General features: G+C 38.8%; 2 protein-coding genes across 5 annotated transcripts; one reads left to right on the top strand and one right to left on the bottom strand.

The window, feature by feature from the left end:
- Positions 1-237: 237 nt before the first annotated feature.
- Positions 238-13799, bottom strand: LOC110372902 (histone deacetylase 6). Of its 3 annotated transcripts, none has more exons than XM_064043674.1 (19): positions 13576-13799; positions 13344-13481; positions 12454-12543; positions 11730-11860; positions 11042-11225; positions 10482-10684; positions 10186-10254; positions 9677-9869; positions 9168-9227; positions 8416-8609; positions 7783-8033; positions 7162-7243; positions 6694-6840; positions 5753-5876; positions 4965-5192; positions 4173-4298; positions 3707-3836; positions 2549-3366; positions 238-2159 (listed from the first exon to the last, which is right to left on the bottom strand). In XM_064043674.1, the coding sequence occupies exons 1-19, from the start codon at positions 13576-13578 to the stop codon at positions 1941-1943; spliced, it is 3390 nt and encodes a 1129-aa protein (XP_063899744.1). In that variant the 5' UTR covers positions 13579-13799; the 3' UTR covers positions 238-1940. The 3 variants fall into 3 exon arrangements, with proteins under 3 accessions (XP_063899744.1, XP_063899745.1, XP_063899746.1); XM_064043675.1 differs by lacking the exon at positions 9168-9227 and adding an exon at positions 9051-9110; XM_064043676.1 differs by lacking the exons at positions 13344-13481; positions 13576-13799 and adding an exon at positions 12828-12990.
- A 212-nt stretch (positions 13800-14011) lies between these two features.
- On the top strand, positions 14012-20796 carry LOC110372900 (mitochondrial intermediate peptidase). 2 transcript variants are annotated; one of them, XM_064043677.1, is made up of 12 exons: positions 14012-14204; positions 14796-14959; positions 15195-15454; positions 15740-15991; positions 16782-16970; positions 17217-17533; positions 17700-17863; positions 17982-18203; positions 19204-19317; positions 19491-19613; positions 20167-20349; positions 20660-20796. In XM_064043677.1, exons 2-12 carry the CDS (start codon positions 14813-14815, stop codon positions 20780-20782), a joined length of 2094 nt encoding a protein of 697 aa, XP_063899747.1. In that variant the 5' UTR covers positions 14012-14204; positions 14796-14812; the 3' UTR covers positions 20783-20796. The 2 variants fall into 2 exon arrangements, with proteins under 2 accessions (XP_063899747.1, XP_063899748.1); XM_064043678.1 differs by lacking the exon at positions 14012-14204 and adding an exon at positions 14353-14633.
- The last annotated feature ends 438 nt before the right edge of the window (positions 20797-21234 follow it).

Below are 21234 nucleotides of genomic sequence, written 5' to 3'. Positions count from 1 at the left end.
TTCATAGAAATGTCGGAGGAGTGACTCGCACAAAGTTCCGTGAGGACGAAAAGTAAATCTTTTAGTTATATACAAGTAGAAGTGAAAAAAAACAGCCAAGTGTGAGTCACTTGCGCGTGGGGTGGTGGTTCCGTACCATTTTCTTTAAAGCAAGCAAATAAATAATGTTCGTTCAGGAGTAATGTTCATTTTATTTAGAAACGGTGAATAATTTGTAGCAAAAATAAAACAAATGTGAGAGATATGATATGATTTTATTATTGTTTTGTTAATACATCGTTGGTATTAGTTATGAGCAATTTTTGGCACACTAGACTGCCGATTACAATTTTTAAATTGGATAAAACTATCTCTTTTCAACCAATTACTTTAAACAAATAAAATTGGATTTTATGGGTATTATAATATCAAAATCATAGCTGCAAGTATTTTTTTCTACCTTGTATAGGTACAAAGTTTGTATTTACCAAAAACTAACTAAAGTTAGGATGAGTTAAGTTACTTATTCTTTATACACCAAACCTACTAACACCATCATTCCTAGCCGGCTTGTCTCGCGAATTAGAACAGTTTCACAGTAGCGTATCGTCCATTCTGCTAATCTAGTGTGAAAGTCTATTTCGGTGTGAAATAGCTCGGCAGACTCGTAGGTGTCAGTAGTTTTGTAGTTTTGCTGTATATAAGATATAAACTATGGCAACATTGATAATAATTGTAAGATATAAAATTATGTGTAGTATTTTATTGCTAACGTGGTTTGTGCATTATGTAGTCAAAATTAATTATTTTAATGGAATACACAAGTTTAATTTATAAGGCGTGCTATTTTGTACTTGTAGTCATACAAACAGACATCGATATACAGGTTTAGTTACTGTAATGTTGACAAAAAACTGGCCGATAGTTATTCTAAGATACATACATATAACGCAATATAAAAGTATATAATAGGTATAAATATTTGCTATTTACATAAATATACAAGGGTGCTAGATGGCCAAATTATTGTACTTTGTTTGTAACAAATTAAATATTACACAAATGTGTGATTATATTATTCTCTTAAACATGAGATTTGACTTTCAAAAGTCAGTATGGATAGCATAGCAAGAAGTGATGATGTTTCACACTAGTGCGGTGGTTTTTAGATATGTTAGTATTATTTTAATCCATTAAATGCCCATCATCAAGAAATACATTAGTTTATTAGTAAGTCTAAATCCCAGCAGTTATTTAAATTCCTGTCACTCAACAGAAAATCACTGGAATGTTTTTCAACACTATAACTAATTTAAATTAAATCATATACGTTAGTAAGTTAATAACAATCAATTAAAAATAAATAAGAATATAAAGAAAAAACTTACAATACTGTAAGTGAGAAACATAACTACTAACTGCACATTTCGAATGCGATGGCTATAACTTATAAAAGATTAATGAAAAAATACGGCAAATCATTAATTTTCCTTATCTTAGTAAAAACATTAGGTCGTAATGAATTAAAAATTACAATGAATTTAACTGCGATCGAAACAGAAAAATTTTCACACCCATCTTAGAGTGAATGGTTTGATTAGTAATGGGGAAATCAAATATAAAGTGGTTCGTTGATGTTCTTTCTACCAAGTTTAAAGAGTGTAATGATACATAAATGCTCATTCAAAAACCTTACTAACAATATCAGTTCTCAAGTTTTAATACTTATTGTCGAATTACCTCAAGAACTTTATAATTAAGTAGATTTGTTTTGTTTCCTATACAGATTGCAAAAGATTCACTGCAAGCATGTACATCTTTGAGACTTGAGGTATATTATTACCGCAATCGATAAGATCATACCTACTTACGAAAACCACTTCTAAATTTAAAATTCTCGCTACGAACCAAAACACACCTTCAATCCTCTTACTACAAAAAAAGTTAAAAAAAAAACCACATTATTGCATATGTATATCAGTCTTATAACACCAGGGCATGTCTTCCCCGAACTTGCACCTATGTGCGTTGTTTTTCGCATCGTAGAGAAGCGAGTTGTCCACGTAAGCGTCGCAGATATTGCACCATACTGACAGGTCGACCAGGGATAGTACGAGAGCATGGCCGGTGGTGGCGCAGTGAGCTTGCATGTGGCCGTTGATGCTGCGGGCACAGGCAGTCTGGAATAAACAGTAAAAAGTTTTAAGGATGCACAAATAGGAATATGACACAATAGTAACTAGAAAAAAAAAATCCCGACGAATTGAGAACCTCCTTCTTTTTGGGAAGTCGGTTAATAAGATTACATTTAAAGATTTTTCTGCATAAAACAGGCAGTATTATGGAAATGGATGGAATATTGCTTGTGACATGCGGTAGACAGAAGAGTAGGGTAGAAAAAAACAAGCTGCGCCAAGCTCAACTAAAATTGAGATAACGACAGGAGGTTGATGAGGATGGTGATCTGGCAGTGGATGGAATTTATTCTTCTTGATTTAAATTTGATTTCTAAAGAATATTTGTAAAATCTGGCCCATTTAGTAAACTTAAGATTGGTATCAACACTTACCACATAACAATGCAAGCACACCCAATTTTCTTCAGTATGATCGCATTCGATACATTTAACTCCTTGCTCAAACTTCACATCATCAGGTATCGTGTACAACGAATCTAAATGCGGACACCAGCGCTGCGGTATTACCGCAAACATATCGCCATCGACTATCGATTGCATATTCTCGGCCAAATACTCGACTAACGACGGCTTTTTCCCACCACTAGAACCTGCTTGAGCTGGCTTTATGGGATTCGATTGTTCTTTTTTCGAATCCGGCGAACTGCTACTTCCGGAGGCAGAGGGTTCAGAACTTTTTGAAGGTTTAGGTTTCTCGTCTTCATCGTCTGTGCCGCAGTGGATGCCATCAGAACACTTCTTTTCAATATTCAAATTCAAATTGCTCATGCTAGCTTCTAGCGACGACTCCAAATGACTTGCACTGGACTTAGTTGAATCATTATGAAGATCTTCACTGCATGCTGAGACTTCTAGTTCAGATTGTTCTATGACTAATCCTCTGGAAGGTAAGGGTGGTTCTAGAACATTATCTGAGGGTAAAGCTACTTGGAATTTGAGACACTTCCAGTACTGTTTGTGTGTGTTGATGACGTCATTGATGGAGTCGATGGCTGCCCAGTGACAGGGGGTCTTGGGGTCATAGTGGTGTAGTATTGGGTCGCCTAGCAACGCTTTGCTGCACATGGTCATGGCGTAGGAAATGCTGGTGATGTTGTAGCCGCCTTCAAGACAGAGAATGACGCGGCCACCGGCTAGACCCCGGAGCAGTTGTGTCATTCTACCGTAGCATTCTGGAGTTACTTTGCAACCTGTAATGTAATGTAATTTAGATGTAAATCCCTTGTGTGGGATACTGAAGTAAATGTCTATTTTAATATGATTTAGAAAAACTAAAAAACTATTTATATGTATAGTTTTGGTGAAACTTGGATTGCTTAAATTGAAATTAATTTTCATCTAACTATGATCAAAGTTACGGTCTCTTATTTAACGACTGTAAAATAGCTAATTTATACTTGAAAATTTGACATGAAAACAGTTTTACCTTTTAAGAAAATGGCCAGTAATATACGAACCAGCGTTTTTATATCTTTTATTTAATGAAACAGGCACAGGCAACAGTCATTAAATTAAATTTATATAGGTTACCTCCGAGCGGGTCTCCCACACAGGCGTCGAAGCCAGCGGACACGATGACGAGCTGCGGGTTGTACGCGTAAGCGATAGGTAGGATCACTTGTGTGAACGCCGTCAGATACTCCGTGTCGCCCATGTTGCGCTGTATATGACAAATTCATTTATTATGAATATTATTTTATAACGAAAATCAAAAGCTAATAATTTAAGATTTCATCAAAATGTGAAATCAAAGAAATTATTTTAAATAATTTAAAAATTGATAAGCGCTTAAATTACTCTAACTAATTTATCTGCTGCATAAAAAAAAACAAGTGTATGTGTAATGTATAATAGAACATACAACTACGAAATCTCTTAGCATCCTTTTTCGTGCATTGGGCAAAATTTTTCAAGATAATATATTTTGTCCAAAACTATCAACTGAAATGTTGATACGCTAGTGCAATTTACATCACATAATAAAATAGATGCCTACCTTATTCCACGGCACGTTGACATTGAACCCCTCCCCCTTCCCCTCTCCGACGGCGGTGTGGTCGGCGTCCTTCGAGTGCGGGAAGAACGAGCCGTGGTCGTAGCGGTGGATAGACATGTAGAGAATCTGCAATATTCATATATGGTTTTAGATAAAAGGAGCTAATAGATGAAACGGTTGCAGCGGTGCTTGGCGCGGCCAGTCCGTGGATGGGTGACCATCTATGTCATGCCTAGTTTCGAAAGGCAAGTTAAATCGTATGCTTGGCTGTTCTACCAGGTTGTCCAGGTAATTGCGTTGACGAGGTCAGATAAGCAATCGCTCCATTTAAAACACTGGTACTCAGCTGCATCTGGTTAGACTAGAAGCCGACCCCAACATAGTAGGGAAAATGCTCGGAGCATGACGATGACTCAAAAGCCAGAAAATCACGGTCAAATATGTATAAAAACTTACTCTATTATCATCATACGTAATCCTCTGCGTCCCATTTCCATGATGTACATCCCAGTCCAGTATGAGCACTCTGTTGAGCCCGTGAGTATGTATGGCGTACTTAGCGGCGGCGGCTGCGTTGTTTAGTAAACAGAAGCCAAGGGGTATCAAGTGGTCTAATAACTGGGTCGAGAAGGTCAGACAGGCAGTCGCTCCATGTTAAATACTGGTACTCAGCTGCATCCGGTTAGACTGGAAACCGACCTCAACACAGTTGAGAAAAGGCTTGGATGATGAGGATGACTCAAAAGCCAGAAAATCACGGTCAAATAAACCATACTATCTATAAAAACTCACTCTATTATCATCATAAGTGATCCTCTGCGTCCCATTCCCATGATGTACATCCCAGTCCAGTATGAGCACCCTGTCCAGCCCGTGAGTATGTATGGCGTAGTTAGCGGCGGCGGCTGCGTTGTTGAGCAGACAGAAGCCGGCCGGTATGTCGTCGTCGGCGTGGTGTCCGGGCGGACGGATCACGCACACTCCACTGCCTACTTCGTTTGATAGGACGGCGTCTACCATCTGTGGGTGTGAGGTACAATCTATACTAATATTATAAAGCTGAAGAGTTTGTTTGTTTGAACGCGCTAATCTCAGGAACTACTGGTCCGATTTGAAAAATTCTTTCAGTGTTAGATAGCCCATTTATCGAGGAAGACTATAGGCTACTTTTTATCCGGGTTCGTGCAGAGGTTTCCACGGGATGCGGGTGAAACCGCTGGCAGAAGCTAGTTCTTAATAAATAATAAGCTTCTTCATGAATTCCTAGGTTAGGGACTGTTCAAAAGAGTTGATTTGTCCTAGTACACAGAGTATACCAGAAGAAACAAGAAAGTTTTAGTGGTTAAAAGTCTGACACTCTAACTACCTACGTCTAATGATTTCCCAACTCCAGAAAAAGGTAAATTAAATGAAATAATGATAAAAAAAATACATTTATTTTTTTGAAAAATTGTACAAATCAATTTTGATATTTCTTACGAAATGCCATCTAAAATGGTCCAACCATTTTTATTTGGAAACGTGATAAGGCTTTAACTCTGACTGTAGAATAAAAAAAAGTGTAGAAATAATGAACATACCTGTAAAACGCATCCTGCAGCGACTGTAGCGCTTTCAAGCGAGTCAGGATGGAAATACACGGAGTCATAGTCCTCCTTTTGAATGTTCAGATTTCTTAGTTTCGTTGTGGCCAGCTCTTTTAGCCTAGAAATACAATATAATATTGAAAATATATTAACATAAGGGTGCGTTTACACGGTGCTTTTAGCGGGAGCAAGTTAAGTGACAAGAGCACGCGGGTATATTGCTTTGGTACAGGCGCGAGTCGCTGGATCCGCACGTTTTAAAAATGCATGTAAACGTGCGAGTTTTTTTCTTCTCCTGTTATTTTTACTCCTTAAAAGTATACAGGGTTACTGGTAAGTAAACCGCATCCTTTCATGAGGTGATAGTATAGGTCAATACGGACAAATTTGACCATGGCATACACTGGGCAAAAGTTAACCCGTTTGAAGATAATCGAACTTCAAGATCTTTTCTTGACAAGTCGTCTAGGTACACGTAAATATTTTATTATTAGTTAAAAGTCTCGTTTTTGCGGTTTTTTGTGAGGTTTGTGCCTTTTTGGATAGCTAGATAAATGTAGATGTTTTTTAAGTATTCTGCACAAAAAAATGAAGAGTAATATTTTTGAGAAAATAGCTACTAAAAAAGTAATTGCTGTTCGCTATAATTTCCTCTGTGATTTGTACAGTTTTATGGTTTGTTATTATGAAGTGATTCATCTTCTATCCAAAAACACACAAAAATCCTCAAAAACGAGACTTTTGACTAATAATGAAAATTAATACGTGTACCTAGACGACCGATCTTGAGATTCGATTATCTCGAAACGGGTTAACTTTTGTCCAGTGTATGCCATGGTAAAATTTGTCCGTATTGACCTATACTATCTCCTACTGAAAGGATGCGGTCTACTTACCAGTAACCCTGTATATTCTCCTATTAAAATGTTTGTAACCTGTTGAGATGTCCCTCAGTATGTACAGCGAGTATATCGTCGTCGGTAGCCGGCCGGGCGGACAGCTGCCGCATGCGGTCCAGCAGAGCGAAGTCGCGGTGCCGCTCGTGTATGCGCAGGATTCGCTCCGGACATTCTACATGGCCTCTGTCAAGTGAAAAAATTATGTAGCACGAACAAAGAAAAGTTTCCTTCTTATTATATTAGCATATAGATATTATTGCATAGGTAAGTAAGTTCGTGGCTAAGTCAGACGCGTGGATCGACCGATCATAAGGTTAAGCAACGCTTGACTCGGTCGGTTCGTGACCATCTTGTCATGACGATAACATTCAAAGTCAAATAGTGGTAAGTGAATGGACTGTTAAGCAATTTGAGTCCTATTCCAAATGAAATAGAGTAAATTATTGACTGCAGTGTTTTAAGGGATATTTTAAATGAGTGTATTGTAAATGAAGTGATACTCACGGTTCGCAGACGTTCTTATGCTTGAGCATGGCTGTGTCGTAAATATAGCCCACTGCCTGCTGCGGTATTGTGAGATCCGTCACTGTCATAGAACATACATTTTTGTTAATTAATTATATATACCTACATGTTTTATTTCACGAAAGCGGGTAAACCGTACTTGTGTGTATTGGTGATGTATGTACAGTACATTCAAATTACGTTTTTGTATGCGTAAGCTCAGCAGGAGTCCGAGTAATAAAAAAATATTATTGAAAATTACTAAGAATGGATCGCCGGCTTTTGTGAAATAAAATTATCACACAGAAAATGGATTGTAGATTCTATAAAAGTATTAATTAAATTATTTAATACCGTACATCTACACTGTGCCGTAAATCTGTACTTGTTGATGAATAATACCCAATAATAATTAAACTTACAATTATTATACCTCACCTAATCTCAAATGGTTCAACCGCTCAGCTATCCTCTTTATCGTCCCACTATACTGCACGGGATAGCAGTTTCTGCTCGCAAAGGTATCCGGCCTGGTTTCATCACCCTTCCACTTGATAGTAACCATTATGTTTGATGAATATACCTTTATAAATCTTTAAACTTAAAATTATTATAGCTCACCTAATCTCAAATGGTTCAACCGCTCAGCTATCCTCTTTATCGTCTTACTATCCTGCACTGGATAGCAGTTTCTGGTCGCAAAGGTATCCGGCCTGGTTTCATCGCCTTCCCACTTGACAGTGACTGTATGTTTCAGCCTGTTGGCATCGCAGACATTGGGTGGCCCGCTAGTGGAGTACGTTGGTTGAAAGTTGTAGCAATTCCAATGGGGTTTTTGGGCGTATATGCAGTTTAGTATCGTGTCTCGAATTCTGTGGACAAATGGGTCATCTTTCATTTGAGGAATAATTACAGCGATTTGCACTAATAATTTACTTTGGTTCGTTGAAAGCCACATTTATTTATTGAAAATTGTGTAATTCACGAAAAATGATAGCTAGTTTGAACATAGAGGTACATAGAGAACTTTGAGGATAAAAATATTTTAACCGACTTTCAAAAATAGCGGATCTTCTGAGTTTTTTTTTTGGATCTTTTGATTTTAAATCGCTTATATCGAACCACGGTTTAATAATTGACTTCTGCCTTATCGTTGACTATATGCCAACACAAATAAGCAACTTATATTGTTTCAACACATCGACAACATCTATCCGTCTCCGTTATTATCGACACATATCTATCGATACTCACTCATCACTAGGCTCCGGTACGACCTCCAACTTAGGAGGGGCGTGGCCTAACAGCGTCCGCAACGTTAGCGCCGCCCCCTCCGCCAGTGACGTCACGCAGTACCCGCCCTCCAGCACCACGCCCACTCGCGGACATACAGACATCAGTGCTTGTGTTAGGTGCCCGTATACTGCTGGTGTTAGTTCCATTTCACCCTGGGGAATTTATTTGGTTATTATTTGTTTGATGGTTTTTTTTGCGAGTGCAGTTACCGGCAAATCAGTTTGCTTTACCAAAAGTGACAAGTTGACAAACAAAGCATAGTTACACTCTCACTTCTTTCTCTTTGGACTCAAAAGATACTCAGTTTAAATAAATGTAGCATCAACATACTCTGAAGTAGACAAATTTAATTCACCCACACGGATAAACTCACTCCCAGAAATACACACACACATACATACAGACACAATTTTAAACATACCCTTTTCATAAGGGAGCGTGCGTATCTTTTTTTAAATGACTTATTATGCTTGCGTATGTTCACATATCTAATACACATTGAAGATGTGGACGAAAGTAGACCTTGCCTTAATACGTATCAAACAAGCCTCCATACAGACAAACAAACACACAAACATTCACAAATATCCAACCTTTTCATCTCCCAACGCGGAGTCGTACCCAGCCGACACGATAACGAGTTCGGGGGCGAACTGAAAGAGACAGATACATACAAAACGCTAGTGTTACAGAGAGATGAACATATGTACCTCAGGACAGCCGTAGGCCGCGTCGTAGCCGGCCGATATTATGATGAGCTCCGGCTGATACTGTCGTGACAAAAAGTTATTTTTATAAAGATTTGGGTAGGTATAGTCGGGAAAATTAATATTTTATTGAATAAGTATAAAGTTTAACAAAATACAGGATAAATACAAGTTTTATTGTAATAGCATCAGATTTTTTAATTAAAAAATTGATATATTTGTTTTAATCCTAAGTTTTATTTACTTTATATTTATGTAATATAATGACTATCGGTATTATGCATGTAGGTATATGTGTAGATACACGACATACACGCAGAAACCTAAAATAATGTATACCATGAATCTTAGGAGAATTTGCAACTGTAATATCAAAGCATATAAAAAAAAATATATAAATATCTCTTTCACACACTATGTCACATAAGGTGAATGGGTCATGAATTCCATTAAATAAAGTTTTAAAAATGTTCATCAGTTTTAAATTAATTAATTTATAGTTTAGAACTTACCTCAAAAGCCATAGGCAATAACAGCTGATGCCATATAGCTAGATAATCGCCGTCCGTCATGCCGGTCTTGTTCAGGGGCACGTTGAAGTTGTACCCCTTCCCTCGGCCGGCGCCGACGTAGTGGAAGTTAGACTGACGCAGGTTCGGCCAGAACGAGCCGTGCTCGTAGCGGTGGATTGAGAAGTATACTACTCTGGAAATTTAGGAAAAATATGTTTTTATCTGTGTATTTTTTTTTTCGAGCCACAAGATACAAGTTGTGCTTAGATTGTGGGTCAGTGTCAATGTAAGCATTGTAAGGTTACTTTGGATTAATAAATTCTTTTTTATTTATTTTCATTGGTGGTTTTTGAATATGGTCCGTTTGAGTTATATTTCTACAAGATTATAAAATCAGTAACAGTCTGGAGCAGTAACAGTGCAGGGTCAGCATTTTTCTTTTAAATTTGAGGAATCCGCAAAAATAAATCTCTCTCGTCTCTAATTTGGGTAACACACAATGAGCTTACCTGGGGTCATTGTAAAACATTTGCTGTGTAGCCTGTCCATGGTGTACATCCCAGTCCACTATTAGTATCCTGCAAACAGAAATACATTTATTGTTGGGTGTATACAAAACTTACAAATGGGGATAAGCTTAACAGAATCAGTTCATATCTCATGTTATAAAATTAACTTTCAATAGTAGAGGCATTTGTGCCAGATCCAGACCAAAAACGAATTTGACTTGATTTCAACTCAAAAGGAAATTCGCAAATGGTACATAACACAACTGTTTTTGTCTTTGTCACGTTTATCCACATACCTATTAACCCCTCTAACATCGATGGCATGTTTGGCAGCTAAAGCCACGTTATTATAGAAGCAGTATCCGCAGGGCTCCGCCCTCATGGCGTGGTGTCCGGGAGGCCGGATCAGCGCTGCGCCGTTCTGTAGCTCCCCAGACACTATGCGGTCTATTAAGTCGATGGTGGAGCCCGCTGCTAGGAGCGCTAGCTCATGGGTACTCTGTGGAAAGTCGCCAAGGTCATTAAAACTCAAACTTGGCTGCAAAATAGCTTTTTTTGAACGTCCAAATTATATACAAAAGACAACCCCCAAAATTACCACCCTTAACCACATTGTATGTCGTTTTTAAAAAGAAAAATAATACGAATTAAATTGGTACATCTTATGTGTTAAACACTCGTGAAACAACGCTTTATTGACTACGTAGCTAAGAGGCATCTACAATAGACTCATTGAACTTATTTTTATCAATGAAAATTTTAACAAAGACATTTTTTTACAGTTTATAAACCTACTCATTTGTGATAGATTGACATGCCTATGTAGCCCAATAGATATATTTGTAAGTGAACTCACAGGATGTATATAAACTGCATCATATTTAGCGGACAGTTCCTCCAGATATTCAAGGTCGTTGTTCTGATGCGTCGTCTCCATCATGTCGTACACGGATGGCGAGTGGAGGGCGCATAGCTCTTCCTTAGTGGCTGCTCTAGGTGGGTACTGCTTGCATTGCTCGATTAAGTTTAGTTCATGGCACCTGAAATATTAAATGAATATTAAAACTCTTTTTTAAGAAGGTGAATTTATATACTGGAATTTAGATACCCTGAATTTAATTATTTATATATCAGAAATACAGGTATATAGTTTCGAAATGCGGTAGTGTGCTAACATGTATGAATTTAATTTACAGACAGAAAATTTATTTACTTTGACAGAAAAAGATAAAAACGTTTATTTCAAAGAAAAAATAGCAGAATGCCATATACGTTTCAATCGTAATCGAACGTGAATGGTATGTTGCTTAAGTAAAATTAGGAGAATCGGGCCACAGGACTTTTACAAGAAGATTGTAAATGACTAAAAATAAACGAATTAATTGGGTAATTAGCCAACTTCAAGAGGACGAATATTTGCCTTCAATTTCAGATTCATGTTTATTTATTTTGAGGCTACTGCAAAGCTGTCAAACATGTCTTGGTCTTGCATTTCAGGTATATGTGTCTTATGTAAAAAAGGCAAAGGTAAGTACAATTGTTACCTTTGTATAACGCTGGTCAACCGCTCTGGACACTCAGGGTACTGATCATCCCACAGACATCGATGTTCTGCCATGCGCGGCTCCGTCACCAGGCCCGTTGGACCCTTTACTTTTGTTTTCGAATCCATGGCCTGAAACACGACAGTATTGAGAAAAGCAAAATTAAAGGTACTTATAGAACCTAAGAAGTTAGGATTATGGCTACAAAAAGTAGTTTTATAGGTAAGAACAAGGAAGAAACTTCATGGACACTCTTCTAAAATTAAGAACTGTTATTACTTTACAGGTGTGGTAATAAGCTCAAACAAATGTAATTAATATTAATGATACCCATAAACAAAATGTGAACATAAGGCACTGCTTTCATCATAACAATGCCATAAAACTCAGTGTAAGCAAATAGTGTGCTGTATCAAGTACACACTAAATTGACACATTGTAACTGGTTACGAAATAGACTTGATAAGGTCCAGTTGAAAACCAGCATCTTTGGTTTTTGTACTTTTTATTCCCTATTCCTGTTTGTCGTGTTGTGTCAATAGATGATATTTTGTTTCTTTCTGATAGGACTATAGTTTAAGCTCCGATTTACAAACAATGAATAAAATTTCAAAAAAAAATGTGATAAGTTTAGAAAATTAGGGACCAAAATTAAGTGATATATTTGGCATTTTTTAGAGGCTGCAATAAAACGAAATATATTTTTTATATACTCAGTACTTACAATTTGATAATGATCTCGCAGTTCAGTGTCAAAACCGTGCTTCTTTTTCTGCTGGGCTTTACGTTTAGCAGCAATCACTAGCGCTGATGGCTGTAACAATTAAAACATTAATATTTATAGGAAACACCATTTTAAAAAAATTACTACAAAATTCGTTAGTAGCCTACTGATAAAATAAAATATATTTAGGTTTTAACTACTCTAAATTTCTCACTTCTAACATTACAACATAATCTTACACTGTAAACTAATAAACCTCCATATTAAAAAGTAGGCATCATTACAATCATTGTTCAATTGTTTTATTATTAGTAGCATATGTATGTTGTATTCAAAAATGCAAAAAAATATATACAAAAATTGAATCTACTTACTGTGCTAAATTAAAATTGTTCTATTGAGTTTAAAAGTAATTTTAGCAAGTTTTGATTGGAAAATAGGAATTATATTACAATCTCACTAATTAAAACTCCTTGACATGTGTAACAATTGTAGATTACGTACACACTGATAAGAATACTACAGATTCACAATATAATACTCATTTACCAACGCAATAAAGATAATACTCTTTATACTATCCAAGTTGTATTTGTTTTGCATTGTTATCTTTCATACACGTTTAAATAAAATTTCAGGTGATAACGCTATAGTTCTGCAGTTAGAAGTGCAATGTTCCAGGTTCAATGCCCGGTCTACTTTTTTTACATTATTAACAATGATTCAGATTTTATTCTATGACTGTAGGCTGTTCTTTGTTTGAATATTATTCCCCTTAGAATTCATCCTACATGAGGTGCAGATCAATAAGGCTATTATGCTAATAAATGACGCAGTGGTCGCCGCGGCCCTTGTGTAGGCGGCGCTGCATTGCATGATTAATTTATTACCTTAGCCCCGGCAGACATAGCACGAGTCTGTATCTTGGCCTTGCGAGCACCATTTCTGGTCACAATGCTTGAAGCAGGCGGTGTCACCTTCTTACTCTCTCCAGACGAACGGCGCGCTTGCGTAGGCGGTGGGGTTGACTAAAATATTACCAAAATCGTTAACAAACTTCCACACGCTCGATAGTATAGCGCGCCAACTCTAAATATACACAAAATATGATTTTAACCTCACCATGGTCACAGAAAAGACAAGCCACTTAAGTTATTGTTCACAAAAGATTTCACATTCGCAGCAATAACCTGCGAACTACGTGGTCATTGTTAATTATTGCGGTATGTTCATAGTCAAAACAATACAATTGAAATCAGGTGCTCCAAAAATACGCGGTGCCAATGACCAGTGAATTTGCTTATGGTTTTGACAGGCGACATTCAGTCAATGTCAACATGTTGTTTAAGACACTCGGATACTCGTACTCAGTAAAGAAATCAGAAAAAGCAATATTAATAGATTTTAATTCTTCTTCTTATTGATTCATAGTTTTCTTAAATCCGTGATAGAATCTCACTCAATTAACTCATCAATAAAAGACACAGTCAATATTAACGTGATATCAAAGAAATAAGCATATGTTTCTTTATTTATCTGTACGTGAATCCAAACAACCCTCCACTTTCAGTTTTCATTCCACAGATAACAAAAAAAATTGAATAAATACAGAATTCGATTCGAAAGGGGGAATTTGGGATTCAAGAAAATGATCATTTTGAGTTGAGAGGTGTTATTTTAGATGTTTTTTATTTTATATTATTTGTGAATACAACAACCGATACGCTTGAGGACTCATTCTACATAAATTGGTATGTTACATTACAATCCATATACAACCTACAAATATTTTGTCAATAGGAAAGCAATACTTTGAATTAATATTAGAAAAACATTAATGGCCCTGCGCTAAGGAATATTCCAATATTGATATAATTGGCTTCATGAAAAACAGTTTCATTAGCTGAGATATCGAAGTTATACCGTTACCTTGGTCGTCCTTTCTAATGTAACCTTTAAGCGTACGCAATAAAATGCATTATTGCATGTGAAAGTTGTTCTGTAGTGCATATCGTTTAAAGACCCAGTGAGTGTCGGAAGTGAATTCAATCAGGCCGTGGAATGTTTTCTTAGATTAGACTTGTTGTTTAGTCTAGATTTATGGCATGTAGTATGTGTTTAGATATTGTTTTGAAATTGTCCTGATAAGTTTGTTATTCTATTCATTAGTTGTGTGAAAGGTAAGTTAAGGCTGGTGATTGTATCGAGGTACCAAGAAGTTTCAGTACATCAAGCATTCACTCTCATAACAAACAACAGATACTTTCCTAAGTCCCATTTAAACACAAGTACATACTTTCACATGACCCATATAATAATTCAAAATAATATTCTTGTTTTAGACACAAACTAATTCAAAATGAAGCTCTTAAAGAACACCTTGACCCTTCGGCATGGTCACCGGAAGAAGTTGAGCCGCTGTGTCAGCACCTGGTCTCCACTAGCGACTGCATTTAACACCAGACCTACTTCAAGACCTATTTTTGATTCTTTGAGGGAAAGGACAGTAAGTACATTGTATATTGTATTTTGGGGTTGCTAAAATATTAATAAAAATACTGGCTACAGTTTATAAGTTCTGCTTTGTTTAACTGAGAAAATGAAATAGATAAATAAATATTTTTTTATGTTACTGTATTACTGCATGATAAATGAAGAGTAATATACCTGATTTGCAAACAGATTTCATTGTTGGCAGTACTGTGTCCATTTTAAGAGACCTATGATAACCTTATTTCCAGGGACTCTTCAACAAACCAGAGTTGGTCAGTTTTGAAGGCTTCTCAACACTGAAAGAGCAGGCCATTGCAGCAACTGACCGCTTGATAGAAGAAGCTACTTCCAACCCCAACCGTCCCATGGTGGAGATATTTGATGAGCTATCCGACACCCTGTGTAAGGTCGCTGACCTTGCTGAGTTTGTGAGGATTGCACACCCTCAGTCACATTTTGCGAGTGCTGCAGAAGATGCTTGTATCAGTGTTAGTGGGGTTGTTGAGAAGTGAGTAAATTTTACATGATGAATTACCATTTCGAGAATGCAATGAATTCAAGACTACTCTTTTAAAGATTCAGAGTTCATAAAATTAGGCACTATTGCCAAGGCCGTCATTTCGCCATCATTCCTTCATCATACATCAATGTTATCTTACCAATATTCATTCATCAATGATCAAAATACATACTATTCAAAACTCACCTTATTAATAATATGGATTAATATTACACCAATTTTTACGCCGTGTTTATTATTAAGGGGGAATAACTACTTAAAACTATTACACAGATTAAACACACACAAGGGCCTTTACGAAGCTTTACGAGATTCAGTAAAGCGCGGCACATCGGGAGACCAGCACCTTGCCGAGTTGTTCCTATTTGACTTCGAGCAGAGCGGCATACAGCTGGCTGAGGAACGACGCCGAAGGGTGGTGGCGCTCAATGATCTCATTCTGCAAACTGGGCAGAGGTTCATGGCAGGAGCTGCGAAGCCGAGGAGAGTTCCAAGGGCAGCTGTGCCCGCTAATGTCAGGCAGTTGTGAGTAGCTTCTATATTTTAAAGTTCGTAATTAAATAATAATTTCTATAATGTACAAGTGGAACGCCATATTATCTAGAACAGTGGTTCTTAACCGGTGGTCCGCGGACCACTGGTGGTCCCTGGAGGCATTCCAAGTGGTCCGCGAAGCTTAGCTGCGCGACGTTGCTATACGTTATCTAACTTAATTTTTATCGACTTATAATTGCGAGCGGGGGTTTTCGCATGGACGTATATCGGGTGTGTCGTACCTAGTCCCCCCATTCATGAAATGTATGTATGTTTGGGCTACATTTTACGTAATTTTGGTTTTGAGTCTTAAAAAATTATTAAAATTTCGCGCTCGCTTCGCTCGCGTATTCAGAAACTGTAGGTACTACCCTTATTTTTGAATTTGTCAACAAATAAAAAATTAAGTACATTTGGGCTAAATTTTACGTAATATTTGGTTGAAGTCCGACAAAAATTTCGCGCTCGCGTCGCTCGCGTATTCAGAAACTATATGCCCTTATTTTTGCATTTGTCAACAAACAAAAAGTTAAGTACGTTTGGGCTACATTTTACGTAATATTTGGTTTAAGTCCGATATAAATTTCTCGGTTTTCAGCAAAGTTAACCCCCATTAGTAGACAAACGATTTAGCCAATATCACCGGGACCAGTGTGATGTGTGAAAACGAATTAGGTTCGTTTTCTTGAGGGATTACTAACGGCAAAAGCTATACAATAATATCACGTCAAAAAGATTTTACACAATAAAACCCTCTCAAGACTCACAATTTCTTCCATAGCTTCAGCAGCGACGGTGACGATATAATAGTGAGCGGAGTATACGCGGAATGCGGTGACGCGGCGGCGCGGGAAGCCGCCTACCGTCTGTACCTCGCGCCTGATAAGCAGCAGCACCAGCTACTGTCCGTCACCCTGGAGGCGAGGCATGAGATGGCCTCTATTTGTGGATTCCCCAGTTATGCTGACAGGTAAAGTAATGAATGAGGAACTATGTGCTAAGATTTGCTCATGTTCAGTTGAAAAATAATTGAATAAAGTGTAAATAGGGCAACATTTTAGCTGGCAAATAATGAACAAAATTAAAATATATGATTATTTAGTACGATTGTCCACTATTGTTTGGAAATCAGGCAACATTCACTGCAAAAGTATACATAAAGCCTGCGCCACATTTCTTCAGGACAGTTTATTCCACATTATATTTATTTTCGCAGAGCAATAAAAGCAAGTACAATGGAAACAGCAACAAACGTGCGACAATTCCTCGACATCCTCTCAGATAATCTGTACGACAGAGCCAAAATGGACTTCGATGCTATGCTCAAAATGAAGAAGCAGGAAACTCCTTACCTGGACCGGTTAATGTGCTGGGACACTCCATACTTCACTCATAAGGCGAAGACACAGCTACTGAACGTTGCTAACTCAGATTTCAGCCCTTATTTCTCACTTGGAGGCTGTATGGAAGGGCTCAATATGTTGTGTGAAGAGTTGTATGGGATCAGTTTGAAGCCCGAAGAGATGTTACCAGGTCAGTCTTGTATAGAACTTGGACTCTATCATGTAGTTTGAATATCCATATTATTATTTTATTTTTATTTGGGAAACAAACAGATATTATACAAAAATAATTACAATCAAATAGATAACAGTTTCCACACATAATCTATACATAAAAGAGTTAATAACTTTTGCAGGCGAGTCATGGTCTCCCGACGTGTACAAGTTGGCGGTGGTGCATGAATCTGAAGGTCTACTGGGCTATATTTACTGTGACCTGTATGAGAGGCCTGGCAAGCCGCACCAAGATTGTCACTTCACTATACAGGGAGGAAAGTTGCTACCTGATGGCTCTTATCAGGTATGTATGAAGATTGAAAAGATGGTCATTTTGATCAACATTTAGTTATGTAATTACTCTTTTTATCATGTGGGGTTAACTTTTTGAAATGTGTTAAAACTTTGTTCTATTTTTCCAGAACCCAATCGTGGTAGTGATGCTATCACTTAGCGGCGGGCACCGCTCGGGGCCGGCGCTGCTGTCAGCGGGCGGCGTGGACAACCTGTTCCACGAGATCGGCCACGCGCTGCACTCGATGCTGGGCCGCGCGTCGCACCAGCACGTGGCCGGCACGCGCTGCGCCACCGACCTCGCCGAGGTGCCCTCCGTGCTCATGGAGTACTTCGCCAGCAGCCCGCAGGTAACTGCTGCACTAGTGGCACGCGCTGCGCCACCGACCTCGCCGAGGTGCCCTCCGTGCTCATGGAGTACTTCGCCAGCAGCCCGCAGGTAACTGCTGCACTAGTGGCACGCGCTGCGCCACCGACCTCGCCGAGGTGCCCTCCGTGCTCATGGAGTACTTCGCCAGCAGCCCGCAGGTAACTGCTGCACTAGTGGCACGCGCTGCGCCACCGACCTCGCCGAGGTGCCCTCCGTGCTCATGGAGTACTTCGCCAGCAGCCCGCAGGTAACTGCTGCACTAGTGGCACGCGCTGCGCCACCGACCTCGCCGAGGTGCCCTCCGTGCTCATGGAGTACTTCGCCAGCAGCCCGCAGGTAACTGCTGCACTAGTGGCACGCGCTGCGCCACCGACCTCGCCGAGGTGCCCTCCGTGCTCATGGAGTACTTCGCCAGCAGCCCGCAGGTAACTGCTGCACTAGTGGCACGCGCTGCGCCACCGACCTCGCCGAGGTGCCCTCCGTGCTCATGGAGTACTTCGCCAGCAGCCCGCAGGTAACTGCTGCACTAGTGGCACGCGCTGCGCCACCGACCTCGCCGAGGTGCCCTCCGTGCTCATGGAGTACTTCGCCAGCAGCCCGCAGGTAACTGCTGCACTAGTGGCACGCGCTGCGCCACCGACCTCGCCGAGGTGCCCTCCGTGCTCATGGAGTACTTCGCCAGCAGCCCGCAGGTAACTGCTGCACTAGTGGCACGCGCTGCGCCACCGACCTCGCCGAGGTGCCCTCCGTGCTCATGGAGTACTTCGCCAGCAGCCCGCAGGTAACTGCTGCTGCTAGTGGGCCACGAGCCAGGCTTGGGCCTGGTCATCTGTGACTCCAGAAAAAAAAAACGTGGAAAGATTTGTCGCTAAATTCCCATAAATTCATGAGAAAAAACTTTTTTTTCCTTTGCCATTTAAAAATCGAACGTTTATGTTTATGATATTAATTTTAATACTCACAATCTGGTTCGATTGCAGGTTATCCGTCGCTTTGCTCGCCACTTCCAAACACGGGAACCTATGCCAGAAGACATGTTACACAGACTATGTGCATCAAAGCATCTGTTTGGAGCTAGCGAGATGCAACTTCAGGTTTGTATACTTAAACAACACATTATGTTACTACTTACTTATGTGTTTGAACAACTTGTGAATATGTTTTGCTTGTTCAATGTTGGCTACTAGTCTTCACGATAGTTAAAGGCAAACTTCTGTGAAGCAAAGTTGTTTAAAGTATGTTTGTAACTAAATATATTTATATTCAGGTATTCTACTCAGCGCTGGACCAACACTACCACGGATCTGACGCATCGTGGCGTGGTAGTACAACAGAAGTATTGCAGAAAGTGCAGAAACAGTACTATGGACTTCCTTACGTTGAAAATACTGTAAGTAAATTATTTATTTCACGTCTGAAATACACCTCATAATTTAAATGAAATTCACGAGATACTGACTGAAATATAGATAATCACCTATATAATTATTTAGATTGCTCATAAAGTAAAGGGTATACATGGACCAGAGAATAATAAAAATGAGTGTTAGATGAGTGAGTGATGTAGAATAATAGGGTAGTGTCCAGGGTCGAAATAATGAAATAATATTTAGTCCGCTTTTTTGATAATCAAAAAATTTTGGATACGTATTTTTTCTTTTTTTAATTAAACATAAAATGACAAAGATAATACACTTCAAAAATTAGGAGTGGGGGCCTTTTACGTCACAGATTCCTGAAAATTGTAGCAACTTGTGACGTCACACTCAACTTTAACACGCTATATCTTAACAAGTTCTGATCCAATTTAAAAAAGAAAAAATACGTATCGCTTAATTTTGGACAATCTACAAGACGGACTAATTATTATTTTTTAGGAAACTAGCCTATTCTACTTATAAAATAAAATTGGTAAATTATATCTTTATCCTATGTTTTCTCAGGCATGGCAGCACCGCTTCAGCCACCTGATCGGCTACGGCGCGAAGTACTACTCGTACCTGATCTCGCGCGGCATCGCCTGGAGCATCTGGCACAAGTACTTCCAGGAACAGCCGCTGTGCCGCACTGCGGGCGACAACCTGAGGCATCAGCTGTTAAGGCATGGAGGGGCTGTGCCGCCTAAGGTCAGATTATATTTATGATTCAGAAATAGATTTATTAGACAACAATCAAATTATGTATGTATGTTGCTTGTATGTGGTGAAGCTAAATATGTAAAGCGTATGGCTAAATATTTTCTTGCCCACTTCTTTTTTCAAGTGACTCCCCATCATCAGATGACCCCTCTGGGAGTGTGGGGTGTGAGGGATGTTGGATTTTTACTGACACAAAACACTCCCCTTTGTTCCTTCTAGAGTCCTTTATGTACCACGGCTGCGGTAATTCTTGAACAGTTCCGTTCCACTCTTCTAAGCTATGGATATTTTCCCACAGATATTACTCCGCGACTACCTACAAGAGGAGGTTACGCCGACCACACTAGCAAACGCGCTCGCTGAAGAACTCGACCATCACAAGGACCACCTCGACACCGTCTTCAAAATACTCAACAAATGATCTACACACACACACACATACGCAACACTCGGGAATATAACACGGCAGCTGTACATGTGTGAGTGTACATATACTCATATAGACGCAGTGCTCGTTGAAAGGTTCGGAGATCGGACGACAAAAACAGACCTTAAAATTATGATAAGAATAATGCTTCCATCATATCAACTTATTGACTGATCTGATCTGTTATAGTTTGCAATAATTTGATTGGTTAGTGTTTAGGCGGCTTCAAATATTGTTGTGATATTTTTTGTGTAGGGCAACACACAATTTAAAGATTTCCGCATTTAGCATTCGGCGTGTGACGTCTCCCTTTGAAACTGTATGATTGCGAATAAAAAAGAATTATTCTGTAATTAAATAATTGTACATATTGTAAATGTTTCATAAATTATTTTTAGTTTATTTCGTTGGGAGAAATTTGTTTCAGTATTATGTGGCTGAAATTA

This window comes from Helicoverpa armigera, chromosome 3, assembly GCF_030705265.1.
Source record: "Helicoverpa armigera isolate CAAS_96S chromosome 3, ASM3070526v1, whole genome shotgun sequence".
Taxonomy (NCBI): domain Eukaryota; kingdom Metazoa; phylum Arthropoda; class Insecta; order Lepidoptera; family Noctuidae; genus Helicoverpa; species Helicoverpa armigera.
This window is presented reverse-complemented; position numbering and strand designations above follow the sequence as displayed.